At 43.8% G+C, this 19,049-nt stretch overlaps 1 protein-coding gene across 5 annotated transcripts in view; it reads right to left on the reverse strand.

Annotated features, from left to right (window-relative positions):
• ARHGAP25 (Rho GTPase activating protein 25) overlaps window positions 1-19,049 on the reverse strand; it is a 98,792-nt gene that overhangs the window by 33,957 nt on the left and 45,786 nt on the right. For 2 of the 5 annotated variants that reach the window (XM_060659536.3, XM_060659545.3), the window contains 2 exons: window positions 13,444-13,531; window positions 8,098-8,214 (listed from right to left, as the gene is read on the reverse strand). In XM_060659536.3, the coding sequence (XP_060515519.1) occupies window positions 8,098-8,214; window positions 13,444-13,531 (205 nt within the window). Of the gene's footprint in view, window positions 1-1,597; window positions 7,831-8,097; window positions 8,215-13,443; window positions 13,532-19,049 lie in introns of those variants that run through there. The other 3 variants (XM_060659570.3, XM_060659554.3, XM_060659564.3) reach the window with 3 other exon arrangements.

Below are 19,049 nucleotides of genomic sequence, written 5' to 3' on the forward strand. Positions count from 1 at the left end.
CCTTCTCTCCTGAAAGTACTCTGATCAGCACTTCTCCAAACTTGCTCTGGTCAAGGAGATCAGTGGCCTTTATGTTTTTAAAATCTAGGACTCAAATTCTCAGTCTTCCTCAGAACTGCTCTATCAGCACCATGTGACACAGAAAATCACCCCTTCTTGAGACACTTTTCACATGGCTTTTGGCACTCCCACTTGGTTCTCAATTTGTCTCATGGGCCATGCTTCCTCAGTCTCCTCATATGATTCTTCCTTTTCTCCCTGACCTCTAAACATTGGAGTGTCCCGGAACTTCCTTCCCCCATTCTCACGTGCTCTTTAGCACACCCACTGCTTTCATGTTACCCATACAATGAAGACACCAAACTGCATACCTCCAGCCTGGAAATTAGTCAGAGCTATTCCCTCCAACAAGAAATGGGCGCTATGGGCTGCAGAGACAGCAGGACCAACAGGAGAGAAAGAGCATCCTGATTTTCTTTAGTTTGTCTCAATCAGGCTTTGTCAATCTCCATCTCAGATCACATATGAGGAGTTTGGAGTACCTCCCTGGAACTCCAAAGACCCAATCCTGAGTTGCACGTACCTCTGACTTCTCAGTCCTGATCACCCCTTCTGATCCTGGGTGGACATGAAAAGGCTTAGACCCCAAGGGAACTAGGGAAGGAGGAAGACAGCAGACAGTGGTGTGGGAGGTCTTTGGAGACCATTCTCCACCCCAGGCTCCCCCATCATCGGCGCCATGCCTCCCAGGCTGCACCCACTCCTTCAGGGAACTGGTGCCCCTGCTCTTCCTGCCCTTGGCCAGCAAGTCATTTACTCAGAACACCTCCTCACTCTGGACCAGTCACTATTAATAGAGGCATTGCCACCTTCATAGGTACAAATCTTAATTGATTAATTATAATATATAATGTAATAATTATTAATACATTTGATTAATTACACTAATTTTATGTGCCCTAAAAGTTTTCATGTGTGCTCTTGTTTAGTCCTCAGAAGAGCCCCACAAAATAGATATTATTGTTCCATTTTGCAGACTGATAAATTGAGACTTAGGTTAGGAATTTGTCCACTGTCATATTTGCCTTGTGATTCTAAATTCAACACTTTAATTTCTCTTGTTTAAAGCCAGTGGAATACAACTGTTTAGGTGAAACTTCAGACATCACTACGTCTCAAGGGGAAGAAGAAAGGCATAGGGGGCTGCCTAATCTCTGCTCATGGGCATCCTCCACCCTTTACTTCTAAGCCCCCTCCTCAGATTTGCTAGGCAGCCCCAGGACACTGAACTGCTTTAGGGAAGCGAAAGTGGAAGGATTAGCTGTCACCTCCTTTCTAACCTCATCCTCCCTTTCTGATCACACAGATGCTCCTAGTTTCAGGACAAGAGCTCCTCCCCCTACCCTGCCTCTGGTCCAGCCCAGGTGCCCAGAAGGGCCCGCCCCACCCCTGCCCCCCTTTCCCACTGGCCCAGAACTGATACCTGCCTCCCAGGGGCTCAGTTCCAGGACCATCCCCATCTCTGCAGGAGAGGGAAGGGGAGCTGGGCAAGTTTCTTTTGGTGGAAAAATTGAATCACAAAATAGGGACGAAATACCTTTCTTTCGGTGCTTGGGTGTTTTCTTCCTGAAATTCCAGCAAAAGAGCAGGGCCAGGGCAGAAAAGCCACAGCCCGAGTCCCACCGCGGCATCCTAAGAATATGAGGCATGGTGGGGGCCAAGGAATCACAGTCTCTGCAGAGCCAGCCTCACGCCTTCCCTCCTCTCCAACCTGGAAGAACCATCTTCTCTCGCTTCCAGATCAGCACATGCTTGTAAATACTGCTCAGGTTCTGACTCCAGGAAATCATGGGATCTGTCGGCACCTGCCCCTGGCCCTCCCTTCCTCCTTCCCACACCACTTCCCCTCCCCACTCACCTTTATACACATGAGTCTTGGCTTTTAAAGAGTGAACATAAAGCTGTCAGGGCCCGCAATAAAAATAAGTGCCTCCTTTTACTTAGCAGCTAATTGTCAACTGCCATTCAAGGGACACCGTGTAGGTGGGTTAAAAAAAAAAAAAAATCCCCCACACAAGCCCTTACCAGCATTGCTCCATATATCAAAGTGTCTGGCAGGAACACAGGATTTCACTTAGTGTTGATGAAGCCAGCCCACTCTTCTCTGAGTGCATGTGCTTTCAGAGTTGCATGTGCTTAGTCAAGCCTTCAGAAAGAATGATCTTGGAGGTGGGTTGTTGGGCAAACTGAGATGATTGTCCCCCTCTCGTTGAGGAGATTTTAGCAAATAGTGCAGCAACCCTGCCAGACATACCCAGGAGACTTGAAATGGACTCTTAGCATCATGAAGGGACAGGCGGGGGCAGGGAAGGGTTGCCAGGAGGAGTAATGCCAGGATGCTGCCAGCCAAATGTTCATCCCTCCATTCACCCATAGGCTGGGAACAAAGGACTTGACTGACACCACATTCACCTTCCATGTCAAATTCACTCCCATGTCATGGCAATGTCACCTCTGAAACATTGTACAAACCTGCTCACTTCTCTCCATCTTCACCACCACCACCCTCATCTAAGCCACCTTAGGATGAAGACCAACATCGTTAGCAAGCTATATTCACTGTTTTCACCTTCCTCTTACTCTAGAGTCTGTTCTCCTTTCTGTCACAGGACCTTGGTATATGCAATTCCTCTGACTGAGGAATATATTGTTCCTCTTTCCCCTCCTCTGTCTACTTAGCCTCCACTGACCCTTCAGATTTAAGCTTAATCATCACTAGTTCAGGGAAGCTTCCCTGAACTTCTTGACAAAGACATTTTCCCCCCACTGTGCATTATATGTTCTTCCTTCATGGTACTTTTCACAGTTGTAACATTATGGTTTGGGGGTTGATTCATTTCTGTGTCTTCTATTAGACTGTGAGCTCCTCGAGAGAGGGGACTTAGTCTTTTTCTCACTGTTGTACCCCCAGGGCTAGCACAGTGCTTGGCACAAGACACATGCTCAATAAATATTTGTTGAATAAATGGATAAATAAATAACTGGCTTGTGTCTTGTGTTAGGATCTGGGGAGAGGGGGATTACCAAAAATAAGTAAAAATCATCCTTGGTAACTACCAGTTTAGCTCTAGCTAAAAGAAAAAGAATCAGAATACCTGGAAAAACAATGAATCACAGAGATACCACACTCCCACAGGCTAAACCCTGCTGTAGATTGTGAAATCATGCTCTGAAGGATGCAGACAACTTAAGAAATGAGAAGAAGGAAAGGAACCCACGGCATGTAAAAGCACAATGTTTATATACTCTATGCTTAGTGTTGGCAAACACACAAAGATGCTTAAAACATGGGACTTGCCCCAGGTCTTACAACCGGGTTGGTCAGAGAATAGCTAGGCACAATTCAGTGCAGTGCTTATATACCTAGCAGTAGCCTGAGAAAAAGACGGAGAGGCCAGCCTCCAGAGCAAGAGAGCAAAGCAGGTTCCCACTAAACAGCAGTTTGCAATATGGCCTGCCTGCTCCCTGGGAGTGGGACAGACACCTGGTTTCAGTGTGGGGATCCTGGAAGGACAGAGCCCTCCTACTCAGGGAGGAGGTGGTTTATAGAAAAGGGGGAAGCTGTGAGCCAGGGGACAAGTCACTAGAAGTCCAGATGTGATCACCTCTCTTCCCTTTCTTCTACTTAAATCAGGAAAACTTGGAATTACATCCAGAACTTATGGGAAAAAATTAATCTAACTTTTCCAGTCAGGTCCTTTGGAAAGAATAGTGGGGGGAAAAAGAGATAAACTGGCTGGCTACAAAGGAAAAGGCTGGAAAAGCAAGGTACACCAAGGTGGTGCTTTCCATGGTGATTTATAATAAGAAATGTATTTTTGGTCTTTCACCCATTTCCTGGCACAGAACTCCTAACTAAAACTCTTGGAATTTCCTGTGATGAGAGAGATAAAGGTATCTTTTATTACATTAATGAGGTGAGTTTTGAAAAGCACCTAAGATAAGGGACTAATTGACTAGTGGAACCAACTTAGTGATTCCTAGGTTAGAACATTCAGTCCCACCCCCTGATCTCCAGGGAGGGGTGAGGTGCTGGAGATTGAGTTCAATCACTAATGGCCCATGATTTAATCAATCATACAGATGCAGTAAAGCCTCCATAAAAACCCAAAAGGATGGGGTTTGGAGAATTTCTGGGTTGATGCTATGTGGAGATTTGGAGAAGAGTGGTACTCCTGCAGACAGCCTTCACTGCACATCTCCATGTGGCTGTTCTGAGTTATATCCTTTTATCATAAACTGATGACCTAATAAGTAAACTGGTTTCCTCAATTCTGTGAGCCCCTCTAGCAAATTAATTGACCCCAAAGAGGGGATCATTGGAACCTCCAATCTACAGCTTTGGGTCAGAAGTACAAGTGACCATCTGGACTTGAATTTGGCACCTGAAATGCGTGGAAGGGGACACGTCCTGCAGGACTGAGCCCTTAGGATGTGGAATCTGATGTTATCTCTAGGTAGATAGCGTCAGAGTTTAGTTAAATTGTAGGACATCCAGCTGGTGTCCAAGAATTTCTGGGACGTGTGGAGAAATACACTAGAATTGGTCACAGAATGGGACAAAGTGAGAGGAATGTTCAGAGCCAGCTATGAGACAGGAGGAGCCAAGGGGGAAAAGTTGGATGTGCCGTGGGAACTATGTGGGCCATTTCTCTTGTCAAGGGAGAAAGGGAGCCAGAAAGAGACTGGGGCAAAAAGGGTCTTAGCTCTGCAAAATTGTTACTAGAGTGACTTCTAGAACAGTTTGGACCCATTATCCAGGTCATACAAATGGACTACAGGCATCTGCAGTCAAATGCAGTTGAACACAAAATTATTCTGTCTGAACATTTTTCCAGGGAGAGTTTCCATAACTTTTATCAGATTCTCTAAGGGGTCTACAAACCATGAAGAGTTTCACCAAAGCTCACCATTACCACACTCGGAGGAGATCATTCTAGAGGCAGCAACCCATTGACCAAATAATTTCCCACATGGTCATTTAGCAAAGAAGAGAGCCAATGGGAGTAGAACATAGTACCAGCATGGGAAGAGAAGGCCGTTCCTTCACATCTACTGTGCCAGGCACTGTTTAGATTCTGGGATACCGCACTGAATGAAACAGAGAAAAAAATTCCTACAAAGTAGATTGAAGATTTCCTCCTAGCCAGGGGAGGCCAACTATGAACAAATGAGTGAAATATTTAGCATATTATAAGAGGGTAGTACTAAGGAGAAAAATTAAGCAGGAAAGAGAGATAGTAAGGGCTGGGGGTAGGGCAAGGAAGGGGTTCGATGTCAAATGGGATGATTGGGGGAAGGTTCACTGAGGTAATGTTTGAGCAAAGACTTGTAAAAAGCAAGGTACCAAACCACACAGCTACTTAGGGAAAGAGGATTCTAGACAGAGCAAACCGCAATGTGCCTGAAGCAGGAACATGCCTAGGGTATTTGGGGAAGAGCAAAAGAAGTTGGAGGACCATTGCTGTTATTCAGACGAGACAGAATGGTACGTCAACCAGGATGGTGGTAGTGGAGATGGTAAGAAGGGAGCAGGTTCTGGGTGGGGAAAGCCATAGAAAGCTTCAGGAAGGGCTGGAAAGAGGCAGCAGCAACACATCTCAGTGACTTCCCAATATTTCAGGGGGCATGCCCTGCAGACCTAGTGGACCGCAGATCAGAGGCACTTTACAAGTGGGACCAGCCTGTGATAAGAGCTGCCTACAGAGGTAGGAGACTCAGCCCCGCTCCTCGGCAGCTGGGCTCCTTGGACTAATCATCTATTTTCTCAGGACACTAGTTTCCTGACTTACAAACAGGAAGAGCAAATGTCTGGCTTGCCTCGTGGCCTCAGTCTTAAAATGCCTTCTCATCCTGAGATCTAGCATTCAGATTCCATGAGAGGCTTCAGAAACATCCGAATTGCCACGTCAGAGACAAATCCTGTTCTCTGAATAAGTAAATACGCTGTGCTCTTATTTCTCGTCCCTTGGACTTTCCCCTGACTGCAGGATTTATGCTTGACTTGCTTCTCAAGTGGTGGCCTTTTGAGGTGGGGTAAGGAAGAAATCCCCATGTAGATTAGGACTCAGTACAGAAGCTCATCATGGTAAGGCTGAGCCCAGCACCATATAAGGCACAGAGACTGCTATAGTACAGAGACAGCATTTTGACTCAGAATAAGTGCATAATTAGGCAATGTCCACTACCCTTGTCAATGCAGGCTGCCTAAAGCACTGGACTGAAGAAAGCAGGAAACGTCGATGGGGCTCACAGTCTTACAATCTGGGGCAATAAGGAGGGTCACAGCTAAGATTATCCAGGCTGAATGGTATACAAGAGAGCTTTCATAAATGAAAACCTCATCTTGGACTGATTAGCACAGTAAAAAAACACCGTATTTGGGAACTGGGAAATGGTTACTGAAAGGAGGCTATTCTTTTTGTAATACGATGTGGTTGCTCACGATGGCTATGGCAAGCACTCTTGAGTTTGGGTGTCCTATCAGTAACTTCTCTCCCAGGCCCAGCAGGGCAGATCACCAGCTACAGGACCACCTCCCTGCCCCAGCTCCTGAGTCTTAAAGTGCTCTCCTGCCCCCAGCTATCCAGATGGATCCTCCTTCTCAGGAGTATGGAATGGGGTGGTGGAGGCTGAGCTCGGCCTCTGCTGTGCTCAAGAGAGAGATACAGGAAAGCTGGGGCTGGCACAGCTGGATTGGGCCAGGAGTAAGTTCCAGAACGCTGCTAAGGACGCAAAAACAGGCAGGCAGAGAAAAGCAGAATGCGAAGCTGATTGGCCCCAGAGAAACTGACAGGGTAAGTTCTGGGCTGATGGTTCAGTTCTTGGGCCCTAATCTCTTGAGCCCTCTTACCACTTCTCCCTTGGTTTCTTTGAGTAGCTACTGTACCTACCCAGTAAATCCTTCTTTGTTGCCTAACATCATTGGATGAAATTTCTATTTTTTGTAACCAAATAATCCCTGGAATGAGTTAATTAAGAGTATCTAACAACATGGGAAAACCCCTTTAGCTATAAAATAAAAGGTATTAAATTGTATATATTCCATGCTTGTCATTCTGAGGGAAAAACAGAAATGTATATATGAATACCAACTGGATAGAAAACGTAAAAATTCCTCTGCTGGCTGTAGGGGTGACTGTTTTCCCATATTTTTTCAGATTTCCACAAAATTGTTACGGTGCTCATAATTTTTTTAAAGAAACCATTGGGCAATCCAATAAATATTTAATATTTGAGCTGTAAGAGCCCCTCCCCCCGCCACTGCCATGATTTCCAGAATAACAGTCAGCACAGTCGATAAACAATTATATACAGTTATCCTGGAGCTGACACAAATAAGTGCATTCCTAAAAAGTTGAAGGAAAGTGGTCAGTGGAGATCACCCGTATCAGTTCTTCATATTTTTATAAAAGGAAAAAACACATAGTGGATTCACTTGTTTGTTAATTGCAGATTTTTTTTTTCACAGCGGTTTTTCCTCTAGTGCAGACCCAACACCAGGTTTCCCAGAAAACTCAAACACCTGAGTTATGGAACCCAGAAAAGTGCTCACCCTGAATTCACCGAGAACCTGAGAGTCCGGACGCATCTCCTGAACCTCTCCCAGTCTGAGCGCCCTTACTCTGGCCAGCCACTCAACTGTCCCGTGTTGATCATCTCCTCTTAGCTTTCAGCATAGCTCTTGCCATCCATCCTCTGTGGCCCCACAAGGCCATAACCAGGCAGAATCATGGTGCCGCGGAATGTTGGTGCTGCTGGGGACTGGGGTCAACTGGTCCAACCCATCCATTTTACAAATGACAACACTGCAGCCCAGAGAGGAGAAAAGGCTGCTTCAGGGCATCACACACATTTGCCGATGAGGTACAAAGGGCTGCAGTCTGTCCAGCTAATCTAGAGTTGGCTCTCTGAGGTCACAGAGGGTGGGAAGCTAGATGCTTGGCAATGAGTGTGGCCTCAGAGTTGTCCTCTGGTGGTCTCCCCATCTTTGAGATGTCACAGACACCTGCCCAGGCAAGCCTGCAGGGTCCTTACCTCCAGAGGGCGTGCCAGCGACTCTCTTAAGGAATTTAACCCACTCCTCCATCTCCGCCTGAGAGCTGGCCATGAGGACATAGGAGTCCTGTCCAGTGCGACTCTGGTCCCATGAGGCTGGAGGAAGAAGTAACACTAATGAAGGTCTTCAAGTGGTAAGAGGCCAGGACAAGGAAAGTGAAGGGAAGCCAAACTTCAGCTGCTTCCTTGGTTCAATTAAACAACCAGTCAAACAACACAAAGCATTGTCTACTTATCCTCAAGGGAACTGAAGAGCTATGCACCTGAAACTCTAATTCTATAGATAAACTATTGAGCACCAGTGGTTTGCAACTGGGATGCCTTGGGCTGAGATCTGCTCCTATGGATGACAGAAGCGATTTCCTCCCAGAAAGGAAGAGGAAGTTCAAAGGGCAATGTCAGTTAGAGGAGACAGGCTCAGCCTGTATGAGATGGACTTTAGTCCTTCACACCATCACAGACATTTTCCTAAGCTACTCATAAGCTCAGCTGTTGTGATGGGGAGGGTAACAGCAACTCAGAAAGGAGAGACAATGAGCACATGTGTGTCTTCCTCACAAAATCAGTGCTTCCTATCCAGAATTTCTACTCTCCTGCCTACACAAGGCGTTGCACATGGTAGATTCTCCATAGATAGTTGATGGACAAATGAATTTTATTAAGACTTTCCTTACAATTTTCAATTTAAACCCATGATTATTCACAGACATATGTAATGTTTCCTGGGTTCTTGTTACCAAATGCATAAAAGGGTGGTGGAATTGACAAGGGGGTGGAGCAAGGAGAGACTACCAAGAGAAAGAAAGGGAAAGTGACAAAAAGAAAAATTGGGACAGAGAGGGAGAAGTGAGGGGGCAGAAAAGCCTCAAACATAGGTCTTGGGAAGGATAAGAACATAACAGCAGCCTCTTTCAATTACAGGATACTATTAAATTTCAAAGTGTCTGTGTAAACATCAACCCATTCTTCTCACAATGTCAGGGCATTTCTCTCAAAAAAAAAAAAAAAAAAAAAAAGCCTGTCCTGGCACCCCAGTTGTGCCCAAACCTGTATATTCTTGCAGGGCAACAAAAGACTTTCAAGTTCCCTTTGGTTTCCTTACAAAGCCTGTCTTAATATCACTGAGCTCCACCTTCTTTTATGCTTTGGGACAACCTGATTCTGAATCCATCTTATCATTGGGTCATCAGCTCTTTTGACCAGAACAGTCAGTCCATGAGGCCCCGACTATTCCTGTGAGCTAGGTGTTTCCAGAAGTAAAATGAGAAGTAAAAAGTGTTCAGAGCAAAAGTAAAGAATCCAGTAAGAATCACAATATCCCTTTGAAATAGAATGGGCTCTAGTATCATTTCAACTCTACAGCTAATGGAACTCAAGTCCAGAGATGCAAAGAGACCTGCCCATTGGAACCCAGTAAGTTACCACCAAACTCAAGTCAAGGCCCCTGGGCTTTCTCCCAATAATTGCCACTAGCTCTTACTGCTTTCAATTTGACCTTGGCCAAAATTTATCTGGTACTCTTCTCCACCATAATACCTATTCTCCCCTCTATTGTGTTATCAAAAACATGCCTTTTCAGTTTACCTTGATTCCTGAGAGATCTTTTAGTTTTGTCATTAGTTTTGTCTCTACTTCATTGAGATACATCCAGCTCTCAGGATGCTCCTGAATGGCCAGGGCTTATATGGACTGACCTTTCTGGTCAAAAAAGCCGATGACCTGATAACAGGATGGATTCTGATCCCAAAGGGTGAAAAAAGGTGAAGCTCCATGATATTAGATAGGCTCAAGAGATCAAAACCAAAGAGAATTCAAAAATCTCGTGTTGCCCTACAGAACAATTAATGTTGGGCACATTGGAGTACCTGCTCTGTTCAAAATGATAAGTGAACCACAACCATCCCCACCTCAATCAGAATTTTTTCTTTTTCTTTCCTTTAATTTTTTCCATTGTGCTATTCCATCATAAAAACTATTCCATTTACTCATTTATTTGGTTTGTTGTCAGTCTTCCCCATCAGACTGTAATCTGCATGTAGGCTGTTTTCTTCTCTTCTGGATTCTCCAATTCCTACAATAGTGCCCGTTTCATAGCAGGTACTCAATACACTTGTTGTAACAACCCACAAGGCAGTATAAGAATTAAATGCAACAGAAGGAATAACTCTCTCTATCCCTGATGACTTCCTTTGGGTGGAAGGAGAACAGTTTATTCTGCTAGAGGTAAGTAGGGAGAGGGAAGCTTGTCCTAAGTTTTTGCCTTCCCCAAACAAAAAAACCATAGCATGAATACAGTGAAAGTCTTCTCCATGGCCTTTGTGCAACTAACACTGGTGATCACAGAGAGAGGGCCCTGAGTAGGAAGGCCATTTCCTATGCCAGCACTGGCCCCTGAAATCATCCTGCATAAGAGCAGGACAAAAAGAAGAACTAAACATTCTCTTCATCATAATACAAAAGGTGCCTCACTTTAAGTTGGGTGAAGACTTGAGAATCATGGCTCCTTCCGGAAAATGGTTCCCTACCTTATTATTGCCTTAGAATTGTTTGTTCTGATGAGATGTGTGTACGTGCAGATGCATGTATATCAGGAGACCACAGCAAGTGTAATTGATAATGAAAAGCTAGATCTTCCCACCCTAGCACAGCAATCTTCAAGGGTTTTGGGCTTTTGGTGCAAAGCCCACCACGAATTTGCAGCCAGAGCTCTTGGTAGGGCTACCCTTGACAGAAAATTCAGGCTCTGGGACACATGTTACCATGGATGGTTGCATCCCACGCATTGTTCTGGGAAAGGGGCCCTAGGACTAGAAGAAACCTGTGGGAAAAGAAGCGGGGTTTCTCAGAGAGGAGAGATTGAAAAAAAAAATAAACTCTTCCTTTGAGGAGGAAGAGAGATGGGAAGACCTTCAGATAAAAAAAAGCAAAAGAGAAGGGTGCCTGGGTGGCTCAGTCAGTTAGGCATCCGACTTCAGCTCAGGTCATGATCTCACAGTTTGTGGGTTCGAGCCCTGTGTCAGTCTCTGTGCTGACAGCTCAGAGCCTGGAGCCTGCTTCGGGTTCTGTGTCTTCCTCTCTCTCTGCCCCTCCCCCACTCTCACTTTGTCTCACTCTGTCTCTCAAAAACAAATAAATGTAATAAAAATTTTTTTTAAAAAGCAAAAGAAAAGTGGTTTATATATACAATGGAATACTACTTGGCAATGAGAAAGAATGAAATCCTGCCATTTGCAGCAATGTGGATGGAACTGGAGGGTCTTATGCTAAGTGAAATAAGTCAATCAGAGGAAGACAGTTATCATATGTTTTCACTCATATGTTTTAGAACTTGAGAAACTTACACAGGACCATGGGGGAAGGGAAGGGGAAAAAATAGTTTCAAACAGTGAGGCAGGCAAACCATAAGAGACTCTTGAATGAGAAGAACAAACTGAAGGTTGATGGGATGGGGGGGCAGTGGAGGGGGAAATGAGTGATGGGCGTTGAGGAGACCACTTGTTGGGATGAGCACTGGGTGTTGTACGTAAGCGATGAATTACAGGAATCTACTCCCAAAACCAAGAGCACACTGTATACTCTGTATGTTAGCTAACTTGACAATAAATAAATAAATACATACATACAATACAATACAATACAATACAATACAATACAATGCAATAAAAAAGCAAAGGAGTGCCCATTGGGAAGGAGGCCAACTAGGAAGAGCTGAACTTAAAAAAAATTGTTTTTCTTTGTTTTCTATAGTAATAGCCAATTTTAGGATTGATTTCTACCTTATAATTTCCTTTAGTTATCTCTCAAATAACAAACATTTATAAGGCACTATTAGTCACTATACTCAGCGTGCCAAATATACTTTTCATCAGCCCTCACTGTCATCATCATTGTCCCCATTTCACAGATACAGAAACAGAGGCAGGAAGAAATTAAATAACTTGATCACAGTTACACAAATAGAAAGTGGCAGGGCCAGGATTTGGAGCTGGGTGGCATGGCTACAGACCAGGCACTCTCAACTCATTGCTATGTTGGCTTCCTTGTCATTTCTTATGCACACGGCTGCCTTGTGTGAGTGGTAAGGAGGCAGTTAAGGGAAGGAGAGCCCACTCAGGGGACTCGTAGCCTCCCCTGCTGTGTCAGCCTGGCTGCATAGCCAGACCAGCAGTTCTGGAGTTCCCGGTGGGGCTGGGGCCGGCAAAGGAGCAAGAGACAGGGGGAAGCAGAAATATATTTGGTACACTTGGTATAGTGACTGATACAGAGTTAGTGCCATGTAAATGTTTGGTATTTGGGGGATAACTAGAGGAAATTATAATGTAGAAATCAATCCTAAAACTGGCTATTACTATAGAAAACAAAGAAAAACAAGTTGTTTTTTTAAGTTCAGCTCTTCCCAGGTGGTCTCCTTTCCAAACTGCACTCCTTTGTTTTTTTATCTGACGGTTTATCCATCTCTCCTCCTCCTCAGAGGAAGAGTTGCATGCTAGGCTCACACAAACATGGATTCCCCTTGAGACAAAGACAGCCTCCCCTTGCCCCAGAGGTATTTGAGGAAGGTAACTCTAGCCTGGGAAAAAGCACCCTCTAGTGCGCTGCTAACACGCACAATAGGTGAATTTCAGCACCTGACATGTATTAAGTGCTCAGTAATTTGGGGCTGTCATTTCTTATTAGGTCATGTTGAACCATATGTGACTACTGACTGTAGACCATTTTTGACCTACCAAAATGACAGTTTCACATCACTCAATTTATATTTTAACTATTTTTTTAAATCTCTGATTCTTTTTTTTTCCTAACGTTTATTTCTGAGACAGAAACAGAGACAGCGCGAGGAGGGGAGGGGGAGAGAGAGAGGGAGACACAGAATCCGAAGCAGGCTCCAGGTTCTGAGCTGACATCACAGAGACCGAGGCAGGGCTCGAACCCACAGACCATGAGATCATGACCTGAGCCAAACGGGCGCTTACCGACTGAGCCACCCAGGGGCCCCATATTTTAACTATTAATTTTAGTGTCTCACTCAGCTTCAAAACCGAGCTCCTTTCAGTGAGCGGGAATGATGTACTTTTCCGAGCAGTGTCCCAGGGCCTAGGGAACACCTGGCTGCAAGCGTGCACTGACGAAAGGCTTACAAGTATGTGCCCACTTAGTTTGCCTGCAGGCTAATGAACTAGTATAGGTTCATTAACTATATACAGAATAACTATGCATTCTTACTAGGTTGGTTGGTTAGCTAGTTGACAGACTCAGCCTTGACTTCTAGGATCCAGAAGTAAGATGGGAATATAATGTACCTGTATCCCCACTTTGGTTGCCTACCTGGAATGACTTCAAAGACAAACTTCCCCGCTTCTTCTGGGTTTGTGGCGATCTCCTTGATCGTACTTCCTGGTAAATACATGCAACCCTGAAAGAGCAAAAGTTAGCTCCTTAAGATAAGCAGCAATTTGGTCACCTATAAACTAAAATTAAGCTGAAGGACAGATAGGATAACGACGGGATAGGTGAGGGAGATAGGTGGAAAGGAACATGAAAAGCTAGCATCCCAGTTTTGAATGGGGCCCTTCTGCTATTCAGGTCTCTGTCAAGTTAAGTGACAGCTATCTGAGAGTAAGCTAGGTGCCTAGAGAGAAAAGAACAAATCTCGACAGAAGAATGAGGGGAAAGGGTGTCATCACTGACACCTGTCTCCTCGTACTTTTCCAACCACCTGACTTCCTGGCCAAACCAGACATCTGATCTTTGTAAGCAGGGCAGAGACTAGTAGGCCTTGCAGAGATAGTATACAGAGGTAGTGTGGCATACCATTCTACCTGCCCGGCTGCCAGAGAGTCCACTGGGGGCTGAACCACAGGTAACCATTCAAGAAGATGGGGGTACTTAGTAGCAGCAAGAGCTGCTGAGCAGCACATCCCAAGTGTCTGCCCCTTTGTTAAGCACCTTGAATGTATTATTCATTTAGTCTTTGCAACAATCCTCCCAGCAAGGTATCGTTACGCACGTTTACAGGTGAGGAAACTGGGAATCAGAAAGGTTCTATGACATTTGCCCAGTGTCACAGAGCTAGTAAGTGACAAAATGGTAATTCATCTCAGAAGTGAGTTAAAGCTGAGGTGGTCGGGACCCATCAGCTCAACGGCCCCTGGAAGGGGGGAGGAGGATCATGGATCCATGGCAGAGATTGAGGGCGCGAAGGACATGTGGCCTCTTCTATGCGCATATGTTGTCAGAAACACAAGTCACTTCCAGCATGTGTTTGCTCTGTGCTCTACCACTTACAGGGCACGGTCACATGCGCTATCTCATTAGATTCCCACAACAGCTCCGTATCAGAAGCATGGCAAGACTTGTCACTTCTCTTTTGTAGATGAGGAAACCAATGCTTTGGAAGTCTAAGTGACTACACAAAGGGACACAGCTTATTTGTAGGGTTAGCTTGTCAGAATTTCTCACTGGCCATGATAGCAGCGTGTCTGATGCTAGCTGGGTAAACATACGTGTCTTTGGAACAGAGTGTAAAGGGACAGGATTGGCATCAAAGAATCTATTAAAATCAAAAACAAACAGAGATCAGCCTTGAAAATTCCATGAGCAAATAAAACCCATTTAGTCATACAAACAAGGTTCCATTTCACTGACTTTGCAAGACAAACTTGACCTGGATCATTTCTTGCTTATGCCTCTGGAAATCATAAGCAAAACTTGAGCTGTAATCACTGACCAATTCTCTATCATTTAAGGAAATTCTAACATTGTAAGTAATCACTGTGAAGAATAAACAGTCACTGCTTTCTCACTTAAAAAGTTGCTTTACAACAATATATCCCTGAGCTTCATTCCACGTTTTGGTTTCAGTACTTTCAGTTTGCAAACTGTCTTTCTGGTGTGTACACAGTAAACTTGTACTAATTACTACTTTGGTGATTTATTGGTTTTACTTCTGTTATTTCCGAACTTTTGACAGTCTTAACAAACTCTCATCAGCTCAGGAGCCTGAAAGACTAAATGTTTCTTGAGAGTCTAGAAATAAAAATGTCTAAGACTGAGTGAGAAAAAGAGTAGAAGAAAAAGAAGAAGAAAAAGAGGAGGAGGAGGAATAAGACAGAAGAGGAAGAGTAGAAGTGGAGGATGGGGTGGAGGAAGAGGGAGAAGGAGGAAAAGAAAAAGAAAAAAATATCTATAAAAGGGAATTCTGCATTTTTCTACACTTCTCTAATTTTATTACTTAAAAATAACTCCCACCTACATGATCATCATCATCTTTAAATAATATCAATGGCCTCAGAAAAAAAAATGACCCTGAGATTGTGCAGCTGGCCTACTTTGCATGAGTGATGGCATTAGAATAAAAAGTTGTATTATTTTTTTAAATTTTTTTTAATGTTTATTTATTTTTGAGAGAAAGAGAGAGAGAGACAGAGCATAAGCAGGGGAGGGGCAGAGAGAGAGGGAGACAGAATCTGAAGCAGGCTCCAGACTCCAAGCTGTCAGCCCAGAGCCCAGTGCGGGGCTCGAACACACAGACCACAACATCATGACCTGAGCTGAGGTCAGACACTTAACCAACTGAGCCACCCAGGCACCCCAAAAGCTGTATTATTTTTAAACAAGAAAGAGCACTGCCTGGCAGAAGAAAAGGAAAGTATAATTTCAGAGGTGTCTGCCTCTTCTAAATACCTCTCTACACTATTATTTGATATGCCCAAATCACCTTCATCCCAAAACAGTAAAAATAAAATACAAAATATATTAGTACCATTTATTGAGCAGTTATGAGGTGCCAGGCTCTGTGCTAAATGCCCTAAATACACTATCATGTTAAATCTTCATAAAAACTCTGTGAAGGGCAGACTGTTGTTTTCCCCAATGGAGAGATGAAGTAAGGGTCAGAGAGGTTACTGAGCTGATCCAAGATCACAAAGCGAGTTAATAGGAAAGTTGTGATTCAAATCCCAGTCAGTGGAACTTCAGAATGACAAGTAAGGCTTTACTTACAAGTCCCACTTACTTGCTAGAAGAAATAACCATCAGTTAAACTTATTCCCACCAAGACATAAATGAAAAACTGCAAGCCCTTCCTCATCTTTAAAAAAAATTTTTTTTAGGGGCGCCTGGGTGGCTTGGTAGGTTAAGCGTCCGATGTCTGCTCAGGTCATGATCTCACGGTCCGCGAGTTCAAGCCCCACGTCGGGCTCTGTGCTGACAGCTCGGAGCCTGGAGCCTGTTTCAGATTCTGTGTCTCCCTCTCTCTCTTCCCCTCCCCTGTTCATGCTCTGTCTCTCTCTGTCTCAAAAATAAATAAATGTTAAAAAAATTTTTTTTAAATAAAAAAAATTTTAATGTTTATTATTTATTTTTGAGAGAGAGAGAGAGAGAGAGAGAGAGACAGAGTGCAAGCAGGGGAGGGTTAGAGAGAGAGACACACACACACAATCAAAGCAGACTCCAGGCTCTGAGCTGTCAGCATAGAGCCCGACACGGGGCTTGAACCCACAAACCATGAGATCATGACCTGAGCTGAAAGTTGGACTCTCAACTGACTGAGCCATCCAGGTGCCCCTAGCCCTTTCTCAGCTTGAGCACAAGAGCCCTGAACATCATAAATGAAGAGAGGAGAGTGGGAAGCGGTAACAGAGACAGTAGTGGTGGTGGGGACACTGATGGGGAGGAGGGAAATGGCCCCAGGCAGGGAAGGGACCAAACTGTCCCTTTCACCTGCACAGCCAGTCGACTGGGGTGGACTCTGTACAAAGATGGAAGGAGGTGGGCACGTATGCTGGAGGCCACAAGTCCTAGGGCAATGAAGCAGAGTGGACAGCCTGGCAGTGGTGTGCTCACAGCAGCTCACAAGAACAAACTGTTACATTCTCAAGAACAATGTGAGCCAGCTGTTAACCACAGCTGGTATCAAAAGTTAAATTCTGTAAGCTTACAATGAACTATTTTATTTAAAAAAAAAAAAGGTAATACTCAGAATTCATAGTTTCCTAATTATTTACTAGATTTTACTATTATTTCTGTATGTGTGGTTATTTACATCTATCTGTGCAGTAAAAGTACTGTGAAACATTGTGCTTCGCATGTCTCTTCTCAACTCTGTGTTCAGTGATGTCATGTTGGCAGCTTGAATCAGCCATGATGGGGCATTTACACCACGGATATTGGCTAATGCTGCATCATTATCAGCTCACCACCAGAAAGCCTTTTGTGAAACACTTTCCCACCACTGACAGACAGCCACCTGCGGGAACGTCCCAGAAAGCCGGGAGATGACCCAAGGGGACAACTAATCGAGGATTGTCTAGAACCATCATTGTAGTAGGGACTTGAGGGCAGTTTGCTGAGGTTCTGTTTTAAACAGTTTCCCCAACAACGAACCTTTGGGAATGAGTTCTATAAAGGTAAGTTATAGACTTACAGAGCATTGTGCTGTTAAAGCTGGACAGACCTTGCTGAGACCTCAGGGGAATAAAATGCACTTAGACTGCCTTCTGTTGAGCCCCAAGCTTCCCGGGGAGTATGCACAAGAGTCTGTCATATAGGTTCCATAATTTATTTAGTCATTCTCCTTTGTTGGACATTAAGTTCAAAGTTTCTCATTATAAACAGCACTGCATGTATCTTATTTCTTTTGGAACACTTCCTAAAACCAAACTGACTTGGTGTAAGCATATGATATTTTTTGTCGCTCTTAGAAATCTGGCCAAAAGCGTTTTCTAGAAAGTTTTGCCAACTTTTTTGCATATCATCAATGTACATGAGAGCCTTTTTCATCTGAATGCTCCAAGATCACTGGGGTTTCTGTTTGAGATTTTTTAAAGGGGTAGAATGTGTGCGTGTTCTTTTTGAATTTACAACCAATTTAGGGGCACCTGGGTGACTCGGTCGGTTAAGTCTCCAACCTCAACTTCAGCTCAGGTCATGATCTTGCAATTCATGAATTTGAGCCCCATGTTGGGCTCTGTGCTGACAGGTCAGAGCCTGGGGCCTGGTTCAGCTCAGCATCCAACTTCAGCTCAGGTCAGGATCTTGCAGTTTGTGGGTTCGGGCCCCATAATAGGCTCTGTGCTGACAAGTCAGAGCCTGGAGCCTGCTCAGGATTCTGTGCCTCCCTTTCTCTCTCTGCCCCTCCCCCACTCATGCTCTGTGTGTCTCTCTCTCAAAAATAAATAAACATCAAAAAAAATTTTAATAAAAATAAATAAATTTATAACAAATTTATACCTTTGTTATAGAAAAATTAGAAAATGGACAAAAAAGAGGAAAATTAAAAATTGTGTGAAATTCCAGTTCTCAAAGATAACCATTAACGGGTCTGTGTATTTCTTTCCCAGCCTTTTTCCATAAATACAGATTCATTATTTTTTCCCTCAATAATGGGATTAGTACATACATCATCCCCTGATGTAAACTGGCTTTTTCTGGTTTTGTTTTCAAAGCAATATTATGGATATCTTTCTATTTTAAAAAATATAAATTTAGGACACAAACAGCAGAATTGTATTCTATTGTATAAATATATAAAAATTCCTTGATATAACTTAGCCCCTACTACTGGGCATTGTTTTCAATATCACTATTAAAAACAATACAGTGGTAAAAATCTGTACAGGGATTTTTAATTATCTACATCAGTCTTAAGCAAACACTTTGGTTAAATTCCTGGAATCAGATTCTAAGATTTTGCAAAAATTTTTAAGTCTATTTATTTATTTATTTATTTATTAGAATTCCAAGCAGGCTCCATGCTATCAACACAGAGCCCTACGCAGGGCTTGAACCCACTAATCATGAAATCATGACCTGTGACAAAACCAAGAATTGGATGCTTAACTGACTGAGCCACCCAGGTGCACTGAAGAGTTTGCATTTTTAAAAAGGCATGTATTACGCTCCAGAAAGGTTGTACAGATTTTCATTTTCAT

This window comes from Panthera onca, chromosome A3, assembly GCF_046562875.1.
Source record: "Panthera onca isolate mPanOnc1 chromosome A3, mPanOnc1 haplotype 2, whole genome shotgun sequence".
Lineage (NCBI taxonomy): Eukaryota > Metazoa > Chordata > Mammalia > Carnivora > Felidae > Panthera > Panthera onca.